This window comes from Micropterus dolomieu, linkage group LG21 (assembly GCF_021292245.1).
Source record: "Micropterus dolomieu isolate WLL.071019.BEF.003 ecotype Adirondacks linkage group LG21, ASM2129224v1, whole genome shotgun sequence".
NCBI lineage: Eukaryota > Metazoa > Chordata > Actinopteri > Centrarchiformes > Centrarchidae > Micropterus > Micropterus dolomieu.
In genome coordinates, this window is record NC_060170.1 from 20,808,005 (window position 1) to 20,830,364 (window position 22,360).

The 22,360-nt window shown below is 41.5% G+C and overlaps 2 protein-coding genes across 4 annotated transcripts in view; both read left to right on the forward strand.

Moving 5' to 3' along the window:
* ntrk2a (neurotrophic tyrosine kinase, receptor, type 2a) overlaps positions 1-22,360 on the forward strand; it is a 112,470-nt gene that overhangs the window by 26,217 nt on the left and 63,893 nt on the right. The window lies entirely within an intron of this gene.
* LOC123960559 (cell surface glycoprotein CD200 receptor 1-like) lies at positions 10,613-18,248 on the forward strand. 3 transcript variants are annotated; one of them, XM_046035373.1, is made up of 7 exons: positions 10,613-10,769; positions 12,553-12,635; positions 12,757-12,884; positions 13,712-14,035; positions 14,589-14,918; positions 17,143-17,427; positions 18,052-18,248. In XM_046035373.1, exons 3-7 carry the CDS (start codon positions 12,815-12,817, stop codon positions 18,231-18,233), a joined length of 1,191 nt encoding a protein of 396 aa, XP_045891329.1. In that variant the 5' UTR covers positions 10,613-10,769; positions 12,553-12,635; positions 12,757-12,814; the 3' UTR covers positions 18,234-18,248. The 3 variants fall into 3 exon arrangements, with proteins under 3 accessions (XP_045891329.1, XP_045891331.1, XP_045891330.1); XM_046035375.1 differs by having other exon boundaries at positions 14,589-14,858; XM_046035374.1 differs by having other exon boundaries at positions 10,640-10,769; positions 12,556-12,635.

Here is a 22,360-nt window from a genome sequence, read left to right on the forward strand (position 1 = left end):
TAAAATTGACATTTGACAAGAAGCAAGAGCGAGAAAAACAGAGAGAAAGCCAGCGAGGAAGCACGAAAGAAGAAGTCATAGTCATAGCTAGAAAGCAGATGTTAAAAGCTGAGATAGAGCAAGGCAAAGAGAAACTGAGAGAAAGTCCTCTCTTGTCCACTTATCAATGATTCATCATTAGTGCAGGTTTTAGTTTTCTCCTTCTTTGGTGGAGTTACACACCTCCATCTCTCTCTCTCTCTCTCTCTCTCTCTCTCTCTCTCTCTCTCTCTCTCTCTCACATGCACACACAGCTTCTCACTGCTGATCGATCGATATGACACCCTCAAGGTCAGTAGAGCTCTATTCTAGGCCCGAGGCTCAACAGAGCATGCCCGGCATACTACTACCTCCTCCTCCTCCTCTTCTTCTTCCTCCCCCTCTTCCTCCCCCAGCAGCTTATGCCTCCAGCTCTTGAGGTTTTTGACGAACACTACTCACGCACCGAACTTTTTCAAAGGAGGCAAAAACTGAATGAGTTGAAACACAAAGTGAAAAGCCTAAAAAAAGCAATGGATGATTCTGTATTTAGACTAGGCTTGAGTATCGACTGACTGAAATGTGTCAGTACCACTGTACTATCAAAATGTGGAATTTCTTGATTTAAATAAATATATTGGATGAAGATGCGATGTGTAGTTTTCAGCGGCCCCTAGCAGTGCAGTTTTAAGATTGCAACCAGGCGTGTGCTGGTACACATGCTCAGCTCGAACTCATGAGTGAGCAAAATCGGAAACACAACGGCTTTCATACAGATTTCCCACAATAAATGCGGAAATAATGGCATGCTGGCTGTGACGGACCTTTTCTGGCTCAGAGGCAGATCAACCTTCCTTTCTGACTCCGTAGCGTTACCTATCTGACAGTGCAGTGAGCCGGGATATTGTCACAATAGCTCACCTGTCTGCTTTTCTGGAACTAAACTTATTTGTGTATCTTTCACCAGAGGCACAGCTAAATGTCAACACATTCTCACTCCCAACTTGTCACATATTGACGCTTGGTCAAGGCCCTTTGGCGTCATTTCTAGATATTTAGGGCTCCACGGTCAAGTTAGCAATGCTTAGCAACAATAAATGCTATTTTGGGTAAAGTTAGCAACAATAAATATGCCACGTCTGGTTAGACTTTCAAAATAAAACTCTGTTGTTAAAGTTGTGAAACATTGCAATTTGATTAGGTTTAGGCAACAAAACTACTTTGTTAGGGTTAGGAAAAGATCATGGTGTCACTTAACGTCTAAGTTAACTAATGTCACTTGCATAACTTTCGCAATTTACGTAACTTAAAAACATTTAATGTTGACTTTTTGTTTCACACCGGACACGAACACAGGTCTCCTGGTTCCAAGTCCAGGTTCTGAATATTATAATGAGATTGTTGCCACACTTTAACTCAGGCCTTTCCGATGTTGTTTTTGAGCAGCTATATGTTTAACATCTTAGTTTACTGTGTTATGATGCTTACATTTGCATATTAGCAATAAACACAAAGTACAGCTACGGTTGGTAGGAATGCCACTGGCTTTGCAGGTATTTGGTCACTAACCAAAGTATTGGATAAACAGACATTTTGACCTTGAAGATGGTGCTTGATGATCGTTAACATACAGTATATCAATAAAAAACTAATTTCAGGACTACATTTCAGGAACAAAGTGGTGGGCCAACAGACAGACTGACATCCCAACATCCCTAGAGCCGTTCTGCAAACACGGCTAAAAAAAACCATAAGTCATGCTGATATTGGCGACTGTATCAAAAATACCAGTCCTAGTTTTGATAGATGTCTTTGAGCTTATTTCACACAGGAATTTCAGTGTATGTGTGTTTGTGGCTCTGTGTATTTAAGCCTTAACAATGACAATAGCAGACAACAACATCACTCATGTCTTTTCAGCCAATCATAAATAAGAAAAACACGTTGAGGTTCAGGTGAGTTGGTTACGAAGTCTGAATGATGCCTGCCAGGGTAAAGCTGTCTTTCTTTAAACGGCGATCTCCTTAGCAACCTGTTTGCAGGTCAGTGGGTTATTTGAGGTAAATGGCCTTAAGCTGAAAGTACTCTGAGTCACTGAAGCGCTGCATTGAAACTATAGATACTTCAACTGCCATGCAATTTCATGCACAGTCATTGTGCACCTGACAAGCTGTGTGAAAAAGAAAATGTGAAAACAAAAATGATGTGGATTGAATAAAAGAAAAGACAGCTATATCAGATACTGATGTTTAACAGCAAGATCTTATTCAGAGCAACTGACAACAAAATCATACATGATAATAAGCATCAACTCATTTATCAAAAACCTTCCTTTGAAATCTGAAGTGGGAGAATTAACTACACCAAGACAATAGAATAATAATATACAGAAGGGAAAGGTACATTACATACAGGTAAGTTTCTTAGACTTATAAACAAGTTTCTTAGACGTTTTTAAATTGTACCCCCTCTGTTCTTAAAGAAAACTAGTTTATTCCAACTGGGGTTTTTATTGTTGTAACTCTAGGATCGTCTGACTGCTGCGGTTTTTTGCGCTGTGGGACCTATTTTTAGCAATGTTAGTATGTTCCCAGATTTCAGCAATTAGCTTGGTTACTACAATGTTATCATAACTGACATATCAATGGCTGAAGCTAAAAAATAAAACCCAGGTTTTGATATAAACCGTAGTTTTAATTATCTGTAATGCAGCACTGCCGTGCTTCCTGCTTGCTACATGCTGAAATGTGTTCCTGTCCCATGTGATCCACGGGTATAAAACACAAATGGATACATAGATTAAAGAAAGCCTCTTGTGGTGTTTATTATTTCACTGGATTGTGTCTTTCAATGAACAGTTTCATTTGTTTGCAGATTTTGGCAATGCAAGCTGGAGGAAGGAAAGACTCAATGCCTGTGGCAGATCCTTGGGGTTTAAAGTGCTCTGAAAATTATACTTTTTCCAAAGTGAAAGGTTGCCTGAAGTCCTTGTCTGTGCACTTGGCTGACTGCAGCTTTTCCTTCTGTACACATTGCACTTTATAAGTGATTGTTTTTTAGTGCTTAGTTCATCTGGTGTGTAGTCATTTTGAGTTGGACATATTTTAAATTGAGGTTTTTGATTTGATAAATTCAGTCGGATATCAAATATCAGTGTTTATTAAAATGGAAAGACACATGTTGCATTTGTTGCTACAAAAGATTTGTTCACAACAAACAAAGGGCGGGTTAAAACCTAGAGTTCCAGTTCCTTAAAACCAACGAATGTGAGGATGTGACATTGTTTAAATTTTCCTTCTGGTCCAGTTTGTGTTCACAAAGGCAAAAACACAAATGGAGTGATACATCTTACCTCTACAAGATGTTTGTTGGGAGACACATGCGCAGTTCCTAATTAAGGACTACTAGCCAATCAGAAGCAGAGTAGGGCAGATTGTGAGAAGCCGGTAAACACTGTTTCGGTTCAGCTGTATATGTTCCCCTTACCAGCTTAGCAACATGGACTGGAGCAAGAGTTTCAGAGTGGGGAGTTATTAATTTGTAACAAATGTATGGGCTTTGGGCTTTTTCACTTTGCAAACCTATTACATGCACAAAACAATTTATAACTCAATAAAGGAGAGGGGAAAGCCAAAAAAGCACAAGATGACCACTTTAAATAATTTAATAATGCCGGCATTTTGAAGAAACTGCAATAGACGGTCTTATCACAGATTGTTCAGCATTTGCCCTTCTGCTCTACAGGAGATTTCTGTCCTCCCTGAGCTTGCCTTAGGACACCTTCGTTACTGTTTGACAGGTTTACTGCCCGACTCAAACTCCCCACAGTTCTTGACTCTTGCAGTCTTTCTTTTTATTTCCTCTTAATGTGTTGTGGCAAATTGGTAGAGTGAATACCTACTTGCTAATAAGACATATTCTGATAAATATGAAATACTATAAAGAACATCAGTAATATATTAAATAATACTGTAATAATAAATATCACAAAAGAGAGTTAATAATTAATAAATTGTAAAATTTCAACATTTTCTGTAACTTGCAGAGTCACACCTCTATTGTTTATGGCTAAACAGCAATTTCATTTCAATCATTGTGTTCAACAGACTGATTACAATGCTGGAGTCTGTCTTTAAACCTTTTTACACCTGACTGGACGAACACATTGTGCTGTCATCGGTCTTTGCTTCAGGTTATCAAACAGGAAAAACATGGCATCTGTTTTGGAAATGTCACAGGTTTCTGAATAAACTCATTACAGGACATAAAACCTAGTTGAAATAGTTCCCTAACTAGCTTTAACTGCTCCCCGTGATTTTGTTTTGTATTATTTTTTAGAAGTTGTGAAAGCACCCATGTGTGAAATCAGAGAGAGAGAGCAATCGAAAGTTTTATTGGTCTATTCTAAAAAGGGAAAATGTTGGTGGTCAGTGAACATGAAGATAGTGACAGTTGCTGTTCCTCTCTCTCTTCTCATCTTTTTCAAGGAGTCCATTGTACAGAGGTATATCAGTTCCTGTCTTCTATTGGTCAGCGTGACCTTTACGAACAGTGAAAAATTAGATAGCTGAAACTGGGAGTGCTGTGTGGGAACAGGACATTATGAATACGCACAATTTTGTGCAGCTGAGGAGTTTCTTTCCATTTTGAAATATGAGGGCGGTTTAAGTTTGATTATTCTCCACTTCAAAAAGGAAGCATTTTGAAATGTTCAGTGTGAGCTCATTTGATTTTACCATTGACGACCCCCATGCATATCAGAGGACATAAATGGACTTTAAATGGCCATACAAGGAAACCAAGGGGGTCATGAATCTCAGTCAGCACAGGCAAGATCTACATATTTATCTTCATATTTAGGACATTAAAGATACCGAAGTCTGGGATGTGAGGTTCTCTGGCGGCAGTTGTAATGGAAATTATTTTCCTTTAATGTTATTTTCAGATGGTTGTTTACCCCTTGAGCGTAGATCAAACTAGATACAATAGTATGAGTGCCATGTAATCACTACATAAACCATAAGTTCTCACAAAATGAGGGCTTATATTTAATTGTTAGAAAGTATTTTATTAGAATAAACATCAGTATCGACGTTGCTCAATATCCTGATATCCTCTTGGCAACACAGCTAATATCATCTGTGCCACTGTTTCCACTAAACACCACTTAACTCAGCCGTCCACCAAGCCAACAAAAAAGATTTCATCTGTAAGAACAGAAAAAATATCATAGAAATGTTTGTGATTCAATTTTCGCAGAAACTTAAACAGGTTCTTCTCATGTTTACACGGAGGCATACGGTTTTATCACATTCCGTCTAACCATAGCAAGAAAAAGATTTCTACTACACATACAAGGCAGGAAGGGCCTTGGACTGCATACAACTGATCACACACAAGGCCCTCAGCTACTTTTTATTTCATCACACGCTTCAGCTTTAATGGTTGTGAAGAAACAAAAACATGCTCCCAATATTTCTTCATATATTGTGAACGGGCGTAACACACTCACGCATTTGAGTTGTATTTCCCAGAGGTGGGACAAAGTCATTGATAGTCCCTCTTGACTTGCTCTTTTGTTCTGTAATAAAGATTTTAGTATTTGGGCTTGGGGAGGATATAAAATAACTTTAAGTTAAAAGGCTGACGTCAAGTGAAGCCACAGTTATGGTATTTGTGTATTTAAGCTTCTTTTGCGTATACATGTCATGTCAGTGTGATTTCCCGCAGACAGTATGGCAGTGTGTTGTTGTTCAAGGTCCTGCTGATTGCTCAGTAAATGTCACCACTGCCAGAGAGTGTGTACATGCTGCATCAATGTGCCTTTTTCTTGGCAGTACAGTGAATGTCTGTATGATAGGATCTATGTTAATGAGGCTTTAGCTATCGATCAACACCTAGTCCTGCTGCACTCAGGCAGATACTCAAGTGGCCAAGAGACAAAGTTGACCCCAGTTTTCCTGAATATGTATGAGAGTTGGCAAAGATGCATGCCAATATCATTCACCGTGTCTGGCTGCTTTTGGTGTTGTGTGTATTTGTGCGTCCGTGCAGCATTTACAGCACGGGGGGGGGGGGGGGGAGAGCAACAGTACTGAGTGATTGGGAACAGCACTATAACAGATAGAGGTTTATTGATTGATGAATTGATCGTTTGCCTGTCCAGACTGAGCCAGGATGCCTCTGTCTTCTTGGCCCTGCCTTCCCATCACTGACTAATGCTAAGTTCAGCAGCTCTTCTCTGCAGTATGTGTATATATGTGTGTGTGTGTGTGTGTGTGTGTGTGTGGAGGGGGGAGATGGTTGATGGTGGGCACGTGTGTGAGTGACAGGGTAAAACTAGGTGTATGAAGGATGGCGAGGGAATTAGAAACAAAAAATTAATGCTAAAAGAAAGAGGGAGAAAATGTGAGAAATAAGAGAATGTAAGTCCTCTGTATATAAATGTGTGTTTTGTGTTTGTGTCTGAGAGGCAGAGAGTCAATCTGAGTCCTTTTTTTGTTTTTCTTCAAAAGTACATGTCCATACCTGCATTAAGTCTTGCAGTCTTAATTTTAAGAACAATCAATCTTTATACTACATTGCTCGAAGCTCTAGAGACGCATGAAACCAGTTCACGACCAAACCAGAAGCAGCACAAAGCTGACAGAACCATATTTCCTGAGAACATGCTGATTCAACTGACAGATGTTAGATAGATTACAGTCAAATTTAGAACAAAAAGCAGGTTTTCATATATTTCAGTGGGTGGGTATCACACAAATTAATATTTTTAGCCATAATCTGCAAATTTCATATAGATATTTAAGCTCCAAGATTGTCAACATAAAGATATTTTATTTATAAAGATACTTTATAATAACATTACAAAAAATATGAAAATGATCCAATACTACAATCTTTCAAAGTTTGTTAAAATAATAATGGCTACTTTTAAGTAGCGTTATTGAAAAAGTACCATAGTGTGCTCGTTTATTCACTGGCATACAGTACATTTATCTACTTATACTTTTTTCCACTATACTATGTCCATGTACCACATAAAGGAATTGTTAAATTAGAGAAAAACCACTAAAAGTCCAAAGGAAAGTAGAATTAAGATTAAAGATGATGTATTGAGGACTATATTAAAAATCCAGTGCCTTTTACAGTAAACAAAGTATCGGAGTGGTAAGATTACTATGTTATGTATTGTTTGTACTGTATTGTTTTTTTGTTTTTTTTCTAATGTTTGATGGTGAAAGTCTCTACTTTAGGATCCCCCATTCCCATAAGTGGCAATTATTCATTTCCTCAATGGAAAACAGAGAAATCAGAAGTCCAGCAGATAGACATATACTGGGTCTGAGTAAATGTGTCCTCAACTAATCAAATCTCCAATTCGGAGATACGGGGATGGGGATCCCATTAGGTCCAAGTTATGTCTGCTTGTATATTAGTTTTATTTGAGGAAATGCTTGCATATAACTTTTAGAAAATCTTTGTAAATTAAATCATGAAGTGCTACCGCTACACTGGTGATACATAACGCTTGTTTAATGGGACAGCTGATTAATTTCATGAGTTTTTATGAGAAGTACGTTATGTTTGAGAGAAAAAAAAATTCAAAATTGAAATTCACTACACTGCTAGACAGTGGAAGCATGATTGTTGTGTAAGCAAGTGGGTAAATCTGTTTGTGTGTGTGTGTGTGTGTGTGTGTGTGTGTGTGATGGATGGAGATAAAGAGCAACAAAGGAATGTGACAAGACAGTGAAAGAAGATTGTGAAAAGTAGAAAGAAAAACTTCAGTGTGTATGTGTTTGTGTGTCTGAGAGAGAAAGAAAGGCAGACTGTCAATCAAAATCCTGATCATTTTTACCTCATGCACAAGCTCATGTTCATACCTGTCTGATGTCCCACAGAGTGTTAATTTTCAAAACAACCAAACCATCCTGATACTACACTGTGTAAGCAGCCTCAGAGAGCAGCCAGTTGGATTTATTGCTGTGTTTCTTGAAGTCCAGTCCATGTTTCAGTGCCAAGACCTACGGTTTTGCTGAGCTGTCCATGGGTTTCTTAGCTGACATAAGACAGCTGATGAAAAATACTCACAAGCAGGAAGCAGTCGGAAAAGCAAACGTATGTCCTGAGAAAATGCTGATTAAACAGACAGATGGTGCTCAGAATACATTCAAAACAATGAGGAATACTACACTGCTCAAAAAAATAAAGGGAACACTAAAATAACACATCCTAGATCTGAATGAATACAATAATCTCATTAAATACTCCTTTCTTTACATAGTTGAATATGCTGACAACAAAATCACACAAAAAGGAGGTCTGGATTTGGAGTCACACTCAAAATCAAAGTGGAAAACCACACTACAGGCCGATCCAACTTTGATGTAATGTACTTAAAACAAGTCAAAATGAGGCTCAGTAGTGTGTGTGTGTGGCCTCCACGTGCCTGTATGACCTCCCTACAACGCCTGGGCATGCTCCTGATGAGGTGGTGGATGGTCTCCTGAGGGATCTCCTCCCAGACCTGGACTAAAGCATCCGCCAACTCCTGGACAGTCTGTGGTGCAACGTGGCGTTGGTGGATGGAGCGAGACATGATGTCCCAGATGTGTTCAATTGGATTCAGGTCTGGGGAACGGGCCATAGCATCAATACCTTCCTCTTGCAGGAACTGCTGACACACTCCAGCCACATGAGGTCTAGCATTGTCTTGCATTAGGAGGAAGCCAGGGCCAACCGCACCAACATATGGTCTCACAAGGGGTCTGAGGATCTCATCTCAGTACCTAATGGCAGTCAGGCTACCTCTGGTGAGCACATGGAGGGCTGTGCGGCCCCCCAAAGAAATGCCACCCCACACCATTACTGACCCACCGCCGAACCGGTCATGCTGGAGGATGTTGCAGGCAGCAGAACGTTCTCCACGGCGTCTCCAGACTCTGTCACGTCTGTCACATGTGCTCAGTGTGAACCTGCTTTCATCTGTGAAGAGCACAGGGCGCCAGTGGCGAATTTGCCAATCTTGGCGTTCTCTGGCAAATGCCAAATGTCCTGCACGGTGTTGGGCTGTAAGCACAACCCCCACCTGTGGACGTCGGGCCCTCGTATCAGCCTCATGGAGTCTGTTTCTGACCGTTTGAACAGACACATGCACATTTGTGGCCTGCTGGAAGTCATTTTGCAGGGCTGTGGTTGTGCTCCTCCCGCTCCTCCTTGCACAAAGGCAGAGGTAGCGGTCCTGCTGCTGGGTTGTTGCCCTCCTATGGCCTCCTCCACGTCTCCTGATGTACTGGCCTGTCTCCTGGTAGCGCCGCCATGCTCTGGACACTACGCTGACAGACACAGCAAACCTTCTTGCCACAGCTCACACTGATGTGCCATCCTGGATGAGCTGCACTACCTGAGCCACTTGTGTGGGTTGTAGACTCCGTCTCATGCTACCACTAGAGTGAAAGCACCGTTATCTGAGAAGTGGTCTGTGGTCACCGCCTGCAGAACCACTCCTTTATTGGGGGTGTCTTGCTAATTGCCTATAATTTCCACCTGTTGTCTATTCCATTTGCACAACAGCATGTGAAATTGATTGTCAATCAGTGTTGCTTCCTAAGTGGACAGTTTGATTTCACAGGAGTGTGATTGACTTGGAGTTACATTGTGTTGTTTAAGTGTTCCCTTTATTTTTTTTGAGCAGTGTATGTTGTTTTTTTTTAATGTTGTAATGTTCTACCTTTGACTCAAGGAAGAACTTGTCTTTGCTGATTTCACGTTTCTGTTTCTTGTGAATTTACACTTAAGCAACTACATCTCACTGCTGCATTTTGATGAAGCATTTGCACCATTTGTTTTTTACATTATGTAAGTATATAAATGTACTGCTGCTTTTTGTATTTTTATATAAACTGAAATATATCGAAGATTAAATTACAGGGGGACACTGAATATAAATGAGTCCTGTTTTAAAAGAAAGTTCAGCAAAATGAGAAATAAAATTTTGGGGGAAATTTTGTCTTTACTGTTTTGCTTAAACAAAATATTTCTGAACATTTATAATATCGAGATGCCACATGCTTGCAGTACGACTCTACTTTGTTGTGCAATCATGTAAATGTCAACCTGCATGAGAGACAGATTTGGTGGATGTATTTGTATTAAAGCTAAAGCTGGAACTACTCATTATTGCTTTCTTGAAAAAATATAATGTTAAAGTATAAATGTTTATAATGTTCAATGTTTTTTTAAGCTAAATTATGGCAACATTTAACAAAAGCTTTGCAGAGGAGTCACTGAAAATTAAGTATTTTAAATCTGAATGTATTTTAATAAATGTTTGGAGCACAAAAAATGCAGTTTTTCAGTAAAAAATGTCAGTAGGAAAATGTTACTGTTTTTAGACTTTTTAGAGCCAGATGAGCTGTAATAAGAAAACTGGTGATTTATTGATTAATAGTGAAGCACGGTGTAAACTTCATGTAATGGGATGTATTCCCAGCAGTGCAGTCAATGTCTACTGCAGGTGCACAACATGGCCGCTGGAGGTCGCGCTTTCCTCGGATTTACTGAAGAGTCGAGGCTGTTTGAGACCTCACTGATTGAAAAGCTGCAGCAGGAAGTCAACACAGCTCAGTCGTAGTTTGCTGATTGCACTATGGATCATTGTGCTCCACTTTCACATCACCTGTAGCTCAGGGAGTGTCTGCGGTGCTGGGAGCTGACTTTATCTTCTGTGAACTTTCATTTGTCCGCGGGTAAGTTTGATTTCTTAAGAAATATTATCCACGATTTTACTTTGGAATAACTTTTCGTAGTTTTATACTTACTTAATCCAGGAATGTCAACACACCTAAATAAGTCTGTCGAACTTTTTATGGTGAAACTCTTCAGGTTATAAAACGAGTTTTATAAAGATAATGTACATTTTTATTTTATTCTGTTTGGTTTTTTTAACCTGAACATTTAACACTAGTTTTGTTCACTTATAATGAACTCATAAACACTTATCACTGACCTAAGCTAGAAAATATGTTTAAATCCACTTTAGTAACTTTTAATTTAATGAAGATAACTAATTTCACCTTGTTGCACCCTTTCTATAAATATCCCTGAAACGCAGTTGATATTTTTCTTAGTGTTTTTTGCTGTAAGAAAGCATTTACTGCACTTTTTCACTAGTCTATATATTTCGGGGTGAAATTGTTACTTGTGTTACTTATCTATATAGCATTGTATTATTTTTTTAAATTATTTTCACTTGGTAAACCTGCCAAGAGACAGATTTACATCCACAAAATTGGCTTGATGATGTGAAAAAGCTGCCACCCCCCTCCTGCTTTTAAAATATCATACATGTGGGAAAGATGATCAGTTTTTATGCTTCTTTTTTCCTCAACAATCTGTTTAAGAAATCTCACACAACATCTGTTTTCTGGGACTGAACCAGCTGTGGCGAAAATGTGAAGTGAACATCTGAATGCAGAGCCGTTTTTTAGGATTTCAGCTGCCAGCCTGGTTTCAGTCCCTCTCCTGGAGAACGCGAAACATTCAGCTCTCCTGAACAAGTTCTGTCAATAGACATGTGACACTTACTATCCCTGAAACATCTGAAGCTCAATCAACCTTCCTTGAATAAACAAGCCAATATTTGGAAAAAGACGTTGGGCTCTATCTGCTTTCACATGAGTTTCACATTAAAAGTTGAATGAATGTGATTAGTTGTGGCCCACTGTCAGACATCAGTGCTGTTCTTGTAGTGGAAAAGTGATTTAGGTGTTGCCCAACAGGAGCAGGCTGCATGTTTGAAGCCAGATGCTTTGGCACTGTAAAAGCGCAAATAACGGCCATAAAGCTCTGAAGCCTGGGCCTGGTGTGTCTTGTGGTTTAGGCGGTTTTCCCTTTCCCAGCAAGTCCACTTCACTTAACTTGTAGGGTCTGGTCTGTGGCCGATCCCTGCTGTTTCCACCTTTCTGTCCAGGATGTGCAGGAGTGACACACACACACACACACACACACACACACACACACACACACACACACACACACTCCCTTTTCTTACGTACATACTTACTCACTCAAGTTGTCATTACCTTAATGACTAACATCTTCTCATCACGCCTTGCATCATCATCTGCCCACTGTATTTAGTTTGAGGCCGGATTTCAGGTATTGATTTTGAAACCTGGTGGTCGGTGTTGTCTAGACATCAAAGTGGCAGCTTGTTTTGCTGCCTGGTGATTATAGGCTTACCGGTGCAGGTTGCATGCTGTGGATTAAAATGTAAAACCTCCGTTAGACCCCAGGTGACGGTTCTTGAATCAGCATCTGTTGTTGTTGTTGATTCTTAGGCGTCATGTTACCATGGCAAAGGCTTTTAAAGTGAACTAGTCGCGGTGTCTTGGCTGCAGAGGAGCTTGAGTGTTCACGTTCAACGTGTATTTTTCCTTCACTACTAAGCAAAGAGTGCGCTCTCTGATGTTGCTGAGACAATGCTGTCATTGCTAATGTCATCCTCTGGCTTCATGTTTCCCATGACAGCAGACAGTGTGCCAGTAAGATGCAGCTACAACTGTGTTGACCGTCTGCAGCTCAACAAGTCACAACACTGGACAGCTGACAGGGTATATCAGCACCACAATTCACACTTGTTTCTCCTCTTTCTAATGTTACGTAGTCACATGCTAGTCTGAGGTTGAGTTTGAGGTTGTCTTGTAAGCTCTCTGACTGTGTTTGTGTTTGCAGCTGAGGCCTGGATGTGATACTGGGTCAGTGTGAGTAGGTAACCCTGCCTGAGGGTGCGATGTGTGGACCTGCCCTGCCCCTGTGTCTGCTGCTCTGGGTAGCAGGGACAGCTGTTTCCAGGACACGAGGTATGTTGTTAAACTGACTATAACTCATTTTAGGAGGAATTTTTGTTAGAAGGCGCAATGGATAAGACACATGCCTTTGGTGCGAGAGACCCGGGTTCAATCCCCCACTGTGATCCATCTGCCAATGTGTCCCTGAGCAAGAGACTTAACCCCTAGTTGTTCCAGAGGCATGCGACCTCTGACATATATAGCAATTGTAAGTCGCTTTGGATAAAAGTTAGTCAGCTAAATGTAAAAGAATCAAAGTGGAAGGGCAGGGGGAGGTCACTGTTGGCCATGCAAATGTACACGAACTGTGTAGTTTAAAGTTTTCCTAAAGGAAGAGAGAGATCTAACTTTAGTGAGTGCTCATCAGTTTGCATTAGTTTTTGCACTGATTGGACAGGTATTTGACATAAAAAAAAAAAAAAAGGATTAAACCAGTGGTTCCCAACCTTTCTGGCTTGTAACCTCTTACAAAAAGCAGTGTGTAGATAAATCTCTAGTTCAGATGTGTATGCTGAAGTTATTAGCAACTCCACAAAAGAGACGGTTTCATTTAGTGTTTGAGGCTCAAAGGAGTCAAATTACTGAACATTTCTCATAAAAGAGAGTGTAGAGATTAGAGAAATGTCAAAAATACAATGTTGTATATCAGTTCTTTTCTTTCCTTCCTCCTTAATTATCTCAAGACCCCTCAGATTTATCTTGTGACCATTTGGAGGGGCCTGACCCCTAAGTTGGGAACCCCTGGATTAAACCACCGAACTGTATATAAGTTAGCTAAAATGTGTTTCTACTTAAAATCTCACATGAAATCTTAAATGTGACATGGTCTCTGAACTCAGGTGAGGTCGTAGCTCCTGCCAGTCTGAGTGCAGAGGCGGGTAGCTCCCTCCAGCTGGCCTGCAACGTCACCACGGCGATGGGTGACACTGTCCGGCAAGTTCGGTGGTACAACAAGCACAAGAAGATCCTCCTGGCGTACGAGCAGAGCGCCCCCGTCCGCATCAGCCATCAGGAGCCCAACGTGCAGCTCACCACCTCCCACAATGACGCCAGCTCCATCACCATCACGAGGGTGCGGCCTGATGACGAGGGCTGTTACAGCTGCATCTTTGACGTTTACCCCACGGGCCTGCAAGAGGGCAAGACATGCATCAGTGTCACTGGTCAGTCTCGCTGTCTTAAAAGCTACTTCTACCACCAGAGAGCTTGCAGATGTCTTATTTTAGATAATTAAAGGTTAATAATATCTTCCAACATGCTAAATCAGTTTGTGTGTTTTGTTTTGGGATTTTTGTTCCTAGCTTCTGTTGTCTTAAAGAACAAGCTTTCTTCAGTTAGCATTTTCCAGTGCTGCAACTCACACCTAACATTTGAACTTTTGTTATTTTATCCCACATGACCCGATGTGACTGTGTTTATTTGTAGAAGTGGTGTGGTCTCCGTCCTGTCTCTGAGTGTTTTTCTCACATTTGAGACAGGAAGAAGTAGGCTGAACTGGCAGAACAGCGGGGGAGCAAGCCCACCCACCCAGTTAGCCTCGCCACTTCTTGTTGTTACTATTAAACGTCTGCATTTTTATTACTCCAGACTCCTGTAACCCCGACTTCTGCCCACAAACATGAGCTCTTTAAAGTTTTCATTGTACATATTGATGCCAGCAAAATAAATCTATATCTGATATTAAATAAAATAACAGCAGCATTTCATTTGTCCTAGGTAAAGTGCACCAGGAGGGCAACAAGACGGCCGTGAGCGGGAAGTCAGCCACCCTGTCCTGCTGGTACAGCCTCCCTGAGAGGGTGCGCCAGGTGCTGTGGAGGAAGACGGCCGAACAAGGCGACACCACCACCGTGGCCTCCTACGCCAAGCACAGCCACCGGAACATAGCCGACCAGTTTGCGGGTCGGGTCAGCTTGAGCCTCTCCCTGGGGGACACCGACCTGACCATCCAGCAGGTCAGGACGGAGGATGAGGCCTGCTACACCTGTGAGTTCCACACATACCCGGACGGCACCAAAAGCACCACCGCCTGCCTCTTTGTTTATGGTGAGGACCTTATCTGGGTAATACTGGGTGTTAGTGTCTCGCAACAACCCTGTCTGGTAAATGGCCATGTCTTTTAAACTCCACGCCCACCCACAGCTTAACGCCCAGGTACTTGGGTTTTGTCACTTGGGTAATTTTCTGTGACGTGTCATAAATTAAATATCATGTTTGATGAAGTTATTTGGGGGGAAAAAAACTATTTATGACTAATGCTAGGTATTTCCAGCAATTGTTCTAAACAGGTCTGATAAAGAAATTTCCGTTCGTTCCACCACTCCTTGTCGCCATTTGCTGGGAAAAAATTATGGTGTTAAATTCTGTGTTACAGTCTCTGAGCTCTGGCTTCCCACTTGTGTTCACCAGACTGGTGACGCCAGCCGTATGAATAGGGCGAACCATTCATGGTCTAGCATCTAAAATGCAACAACAGACACATTACCAAAGCTTTCCCAGGTGGAACTTGGACATAAATTCTTATTATTGTATTATTTAATGTAGATTCTTATACACACGTATAGTTTAATATAATATATATATTGGCATTTATGCAAATACATAAAAGTCAAGAAAATTAGAAAAAAGAGACAGAATAGCACAAAAAAAAGCAATATTAATCTGTATTAGACCAATAGATTTGTATTTTTTTGATTTACAATGTTCCAATGATCCTGACACACACTGTACTGGAAATATACTTCAGCCTGGGTGGGGGTGGGTGGGTGGGTGGGTGTGTGTCAAACAAAGATCAGGAAGAGGAAGTGCTGTGTATAAATAAACCACAGGCCCTGAGGTGAAAGTTAATCTACTCATTAAAGTAGGTTCTGACCTGCTTTGGTGACGGCACTCCGTGTCCCTCGCCAACACTTAACCTCGTCCTCTGTTATTTCCCTCAATGTGCCAGAGAGGTGTAAACAACAGTGTTAAGCGTGTTGCCTCTCTTAGACTTTTAGAAGTCGTGAGCAAATGTTCCAGGAGTGCGAGTGGCCGCTAATCTTCCTCCGTGCGTGTTTTGGAGTGATAATGTTGACAGAGGGAGGGGTGTCACTGAGGGGAAAGGGGTGATTTAATTTGGGAGAAAGCCCAGGAGATGAGTGGCTCACTGTTTCCCCAGACACAAGGCCCTCAGAGAGTGTGTGTGTGTGTGTGTGTGTCCTTCTCCCTGCTCTGCTAAACAAGCTTTGTCTAAACTGAAGGGACCAGAGATCCAGACACAGCTACAAACACAACCACAGAGTTAGTAAAAGCTGGTTTTTCTCTGCTTTCTGCCGGCGTGTCTGAGGACAGCTTGTGTCATTGTGTCCTCAGGGCAGAGAGATTGACAGGCGATGTGTTCTGTCTCCATTATCACGGCAGAGAAACAAATCTCTGCTTTCTGCATTGGCAGGCTCAGACAAAATGCAAAATGGCAGCAAGTACCACAAAGAAAAAACTAAATGACACGAAATATGTTGCTCTGAACTTAGAGCAACATTTACTCTTTTCGCTCAGTGTAAGATACTTAATATCAATATAAATTTTATTTATATAGCACACTTAAAAACACACAGGGTTGACCAAGGTGCTTCACAGGTTAAAATACAACAACAAGACACTACTTACACAGTAAAAGTACAGCAATAAAACATTATAATATACAGTATACGATATATAGTGAAATTAAAATTGCCAGGAATAATAACAGACTTAACTCAAAGGAAATTCCAAAGAAAAGACATGTGTTTTTAACAGTGATTTAAAACGTTTGAGAGTTGGGGCGGTTCTGATTTGGACTGGCAGGCTTCTGGGTACATTCAGGAGGAGGAGATTGGTGGATTTCAGCACTCTAGCTGCAGTATGAACGTGAAGAAGCTCCGTTAAGTACAATGGAGCCAATCCATTAAGGCATTTAAAAGTTAAAAGTAAGATTTTAAGATCAATCCTGTAATGAACAGGAAGCCTGTGGGGGGAACGCAACACAGGTGTGATTTGGTCCCTCTTCTTCTTTGCTATCAGGAGGCGGGCAGCAGAATTTTGGACTAACTGCAGGTGCTGAATATATAACTTGTCTAAGCCCACATACAGGAGTTGCAATAGTCAAGGCGGGAAGTTATAAATGCATTAATCACCCTCTCCAAATCTTTAGGAGGGAGATAGGCCTTTTTCAGTGAACACTTTGTTTTTACATTCAGGGGCAAATAAATTATTATAATATAAAAATAATAATAAACGCAATCTCTTTCACCAGTTTTACCCAAACCAGAGGTGAGCCATGTGACCTCATCCTCAGGGGTCACTGAGGCAAACTGTACCGCTCAGGCCCGACCTGCAGCGGAGATCACGTGGAACGTCAGCGGGGACAACCGGACGCTCGGACCGCCCGTTTCTTCTGCCTACGACCAGGGCGACGGCACGACGATAGTGACGAGCACGCTGTTCTTCCAGTCGGGGCTGCTCAGTGACCTGTCCATCAAGTGCGTCGTGCACCACCAGGGCCTGGAGAAACCCCTCACAGTGCCCCTCAAGTCAAACGGTGAGGCGCAATCCTCGTATGAAAGATCTTCTAAAGATCAGCATCAAGAGGTTTTTGCTGACATGTCTTTAGATAATTACTTTATTGATAAAGATAAAGCATGAGTCACTTGCAGCACACCTTCTCCAGAGAAGTTCCACATAAAAATCTATAATTTGGACTACCCAAGGATACCCAAGATCACTAACATTTTTAGTGATAAAATCAATATAAGTAACAGTATGTGCAATCAAGGCATTAAATTATAGCTAATTTAAAAAAAGATGCATGCAAGAAACGGGCCAGAAGCAAAACTACCTACCACTACTACACAAAACATTGCAAAAATATGTAAAAACCAGTTCTGCTTCCCATCCTTGGGTGCTGAGGTGCAGTAGAAAGAAGGCTTTTGTTTTCCACATGTGTGTATTCTCAGCTATTTCAGTCACGGGTAACTGCGGCTGCTTTGATGGCGTCCTGAATCCTGTAATGTTGCAGCATACGAGAAGGATTTTATTTTTTTTTCTTAAGAAAGCCGTTACTCATCACCTAACATGTTTAGTCCAGAGGTCATACATTTTACACATTTTAATTTTAAAACATAAACAGTATTGTGGAGTAAGGGCGTGTGTTTGTGTGCCGTAGTGGGTCCAGCCATGGTCGTCCTGCTCTCGGTGTGCGGCGTGGCAGCGGTCCTGCTCCTGTGTCTGTGTGTGTGCCTCTGCAAGTGCTTCATCTGTACCGACGGTGAGTCCCAACCCATGCAGCTTCACTTCCAACAAAAAAGCCTCATGTTTACTCTATCGAGCCACATTCACTTATCTTAAATGACTTAAACAGTTGCCATCCAGATGTTGTGTCATTTAATTACAGTTTGATTTAATCCACCTAAAACAGGAAACAGGACTGGTTGAATACTAGAGTTTGCAGCGGATGTATGCAACAATGTCATGTCTGTTCTCTAGTGGTTTTCCAAGGAATTCTGGGAATTACAGGGGATGGTTGCAAAATAGTAAACTTGAGCAATGTTGTCAAAAATACTGTACCTCCAGTAATGTGAGGATATAGATGTGGATTTCCTCTTGCCAGTTTCCCTCGCCCAGTAGCTCAGGAAAAGGTGAAGAAATTGAATAAGAGGCACTTTGAGCAATTCCTAATGTTGATCCTAACTGTGCCCGACTTCAGCAGAAGACTGAGGTTTTTCTGGCCGGCTCTCAGGAGTGACTCTGTAACTGCATGAATGAGAAGCAGAGCTATAGAAAGGAGCAAGAACATCTGAGAAAACAAATTTGAAGATGTCTCGGTTCAGGGCATTTCTTTATTAAAGGATCTATATAATGGGAGAAAAAGTCACACCACTAATGCAGTGCATTGTTTATCTTGTGGCCTATTGTGCTGGCCAAGTTTTGAGTGCCTCTTGTCATTGTAGTAATTATGATCAAGTGTTCACATTTCTTCTGGTTACATAAACAGAAAGCATCCTGGGATTGTAAGAGCCCTGACAAGCCGACCTCAGAGAACCTGAGGGAGGACACGTTTTCTGTGTCAAAGTTGTACTTAAAGCTGCTGTAGTCAGTATTTTTCTGTTGACAATGGATCACAGTTCCCCTCAGCTCTACGGAGCATTTCAGCAACTTTCAGCTCACAGTTCAGGTTTTCCGGCCTGTAACTTTATTGTTTTGGTTCACCCTCACCGCTTTTTCAGAGGCAACTGTTTACAGTGGAAAAAATATATAAAAAACTGTACACTATCACAACATAACAAAGTTAGAAGCTAGCTGGTGAACATAGTGGAGCATTTAGCAGCTAAAGAGCCAGATATTTCCCTGAGGAGTTGGTGGAGACCAAAAACAGAGGGAGTGAATATTGGACTTGGACACAAACACGACTACAAATGAATGCTGATGTGCTGTTGTGTATGTTTTAAATAAGCAACTGTTCGCTATCTCAACCTAAAAGATGATAATACTACATGTCAGCAATGTGATTACATCTTGTTTCTTCTGCCACCAAGTGGCCAAAATATCAGTTATCCAGGTTCAAAGAAGCTTAAGACTGCCTGCCAACCACAAACACTGACAGCTACAATATACATATGTATGTTGTGCAAGTGCTGGAGAGATATAAAAAAAAAAAAGTAGTCTGTATTCATAATCACAGAAACATTCCTAAAAGTTGTACCACACTGTGAATGTGTTCAGACTTTTACCAATAATACAAACTGAGAATGTCTCTGATGCAGCTGGTCCTGTAAAGCATAAAGAAAATAAAAGACTGAATATAAGAAGAAACTACACTTAATGGTTGAAATCAATCATTTACTACACTGGATAGCTAATCAGACAGTTTTCTCTCATCAACTGCTTCAGATGCAGATTCAAACACTCAGTTGCAGCTCAGTTGTGTCAGGCCCTAAGGCAGCCAATATAATAAATAATATATTTACTTTGTCAGTTACAAAGAACTCATATAAATATATAATCTCCCCAAAATTGATGTATTCTCATATGGTGCCAATTATTCCAGAAGGGCTGTTCAAAAAACAAATGTTAGATTTGGGAAATTAATCTGTTTCACCTGTCTTTGCTGTGGAAAGAAAATCTCAGAGGAAGTGACTATGGTGTAGGTGCATGTTGGTAAAGTAAGCATCATCTCATATTTCTCTGAAAACACGCCCTAAAGGTCAAAAAGGGCACACAGCTACTTTCCACATAGAGATGCCAGGGGTGGATGCTTACTCATGTCATCAGCTCCCCCTTGACTCCTGTTAACACCTTCCTCACAGTCCTCTCTGGGTGTCATGGAAACAGTGCAGTGCCAGCGTAATGTGGCGCTGCCCCTTTATCATAAATTTTCTGCCCTCCGAGGAGAGGCAGGGAAAACCAAATGTATCGCAGCAGTGACAGAAGCCTTGGCAGACACCGGCGCTTCTGCTGGCCAAGCAAAAGTCGCTGCCGTAAAGGAAGAATAACAAAAGCAGGAGCTGATGTGTCGAGGTCAGGACGGTCCCACGGGTACTCTCGATTTGGCAAAGTACAATGTAGCTGTGTCACACGAGCCAACCGAAGCCATAATAGAAATCCCATCAAATAGATTTCACAAACTCTTCTACAACAATTCATTTTCTAAACAGGCCTCAATCACAAGCTCAAGCAGAGATTTGTGAGTTTCCCTTTCCTTCTCCTCATTGTTTTCTTGTGCAATAAGAAAGCAGAGGTCACATACTCATGTCTTGAGGATGGAAACCCATTGACACATCGCCTTCATTCCTACTTTCCTCGCCATCTCATCATGTCAAGTTCCAAAACAAGCATTCGCCCACAAGGGTCAGACAAAACGAAAGCCTCAATCATGTTGTTGATTTAAGAATGTTTGTGTGGTTCTCACATCCCTAACTCAAGAGACGGTCTTGACACTTTTAAATACTGTATTTGCATGTGATTGATAGTGTTGTGTTGCCTCCAGAACTTGCTCAAGTATCTGGGGCCTAACATTCAGCGTGGGATATCTGGAATAGGCTGCAGCTGGGTCACTGCAAAAATAGATTTTTCTCAGGGAAAAAAAGAGCTCCTGTTTGCTTGAGACTTTCCACATTGCTTGAAAGTCCTTCCTCCAACTCTGTGGACCCTGAGCAGAATAACAAGTGGTTGTCCCGATTGTCTTGAGTTAGCAGCCAGAAGAAAAGACCCTCTTTCTCTGTCTAATCCCTTGGACTGTGGAGTAAGACAGACATTAGAGGCCTGGAGGGGGACAAGGAGGGACAGAGCCCAAAGTTGAAAGCCTGCCCAGTTGATAACAACGCCCTCTCTCAAACTGAACTGTACAGACACACACACATGCTGTATTTCCCAGTCTTGGCTTGGCTGAGATGTGCCAGGGACACAAGCTTTTACTGTGATGTGATTCAGATTGCAGTTTAAGGGAAGAGAGCTGTGATGCGAGGTGTCTCAAGTCCTTATTTGGAGCTGACCAGATTCATTTTGTCATATCTTTCAAGGCTTTTTTGATTGCATCTCACACACGACAACAGCTTGCAGAGGGCCATTTTGTGAATATTATCACATTCGAGTTCAACTTCACACCTCTGATCTCCCAGGACATGTACAGTGGGGGAAATAAGTATTTGACCCCTTGCTGATTTTGCAGGTTTGCCCACTTACAAAGAATGCAACAATCTACAATTTTAATCATATGTACATTCTAACAGTGAAAGACAGAATCCCAAAGAAAATTCCAGAAAATCACATCATATGAATTTATAAAAATTGATAACCATCTGATGAGGAAAAACAAGTATTTGACCCCCTGGACAAACAGCATGTTAATATTTTGTAGAAAAGCCATTATTGGCCAGCACAGAACGGTTGTTGTAGTTGTTGACAAGGTTTGTGCACATTTCAGCAGGGATGTTGGCCCACTCCTCCCTGCAGACAGCCTCCAAATCATTTAGGTTCCGAGGTTGTCGCCTGGCAACTCGAATTTTAAGCTCCCTCCAAAGATTTTCAATTGGATTGAGGTCTGGAGACTGGCTAGGCCACTCCAGAACCTTGATGTGCTTCTTCTTCAGCCACTCTTTTGTTGCTTTGGCGGTGTGCTTAGGGTCGTTGTCGTGCTGAAACACCCATCCTCGACCCATCTTCAGCTCTCTCACTGAGGGAAGGAGATGTTGGTCCAGAATTCCACGATACATGGCCCCGTCCATCCTCCCCTCAATACGATGGAGTTGTCCCGTCCCCTTGGCTGAAAAGCACCCCCAAAGCATGATGTTGCCACCACCATGCTTCACGGTGGGGATGGTGTTCTTTGGGTTGTACTCTGTGTTCTTTGCCCTCCAAACACGACGAGTTGAGTTGAGGCCAAAAAGTTCTATTTTGGTCTCATCTGACCACATCACCTTCTTCCAGGCCTCTTCTGAGTCGTCCAGGTGGTGAATGGCGAACTTCATGCGGGCCTG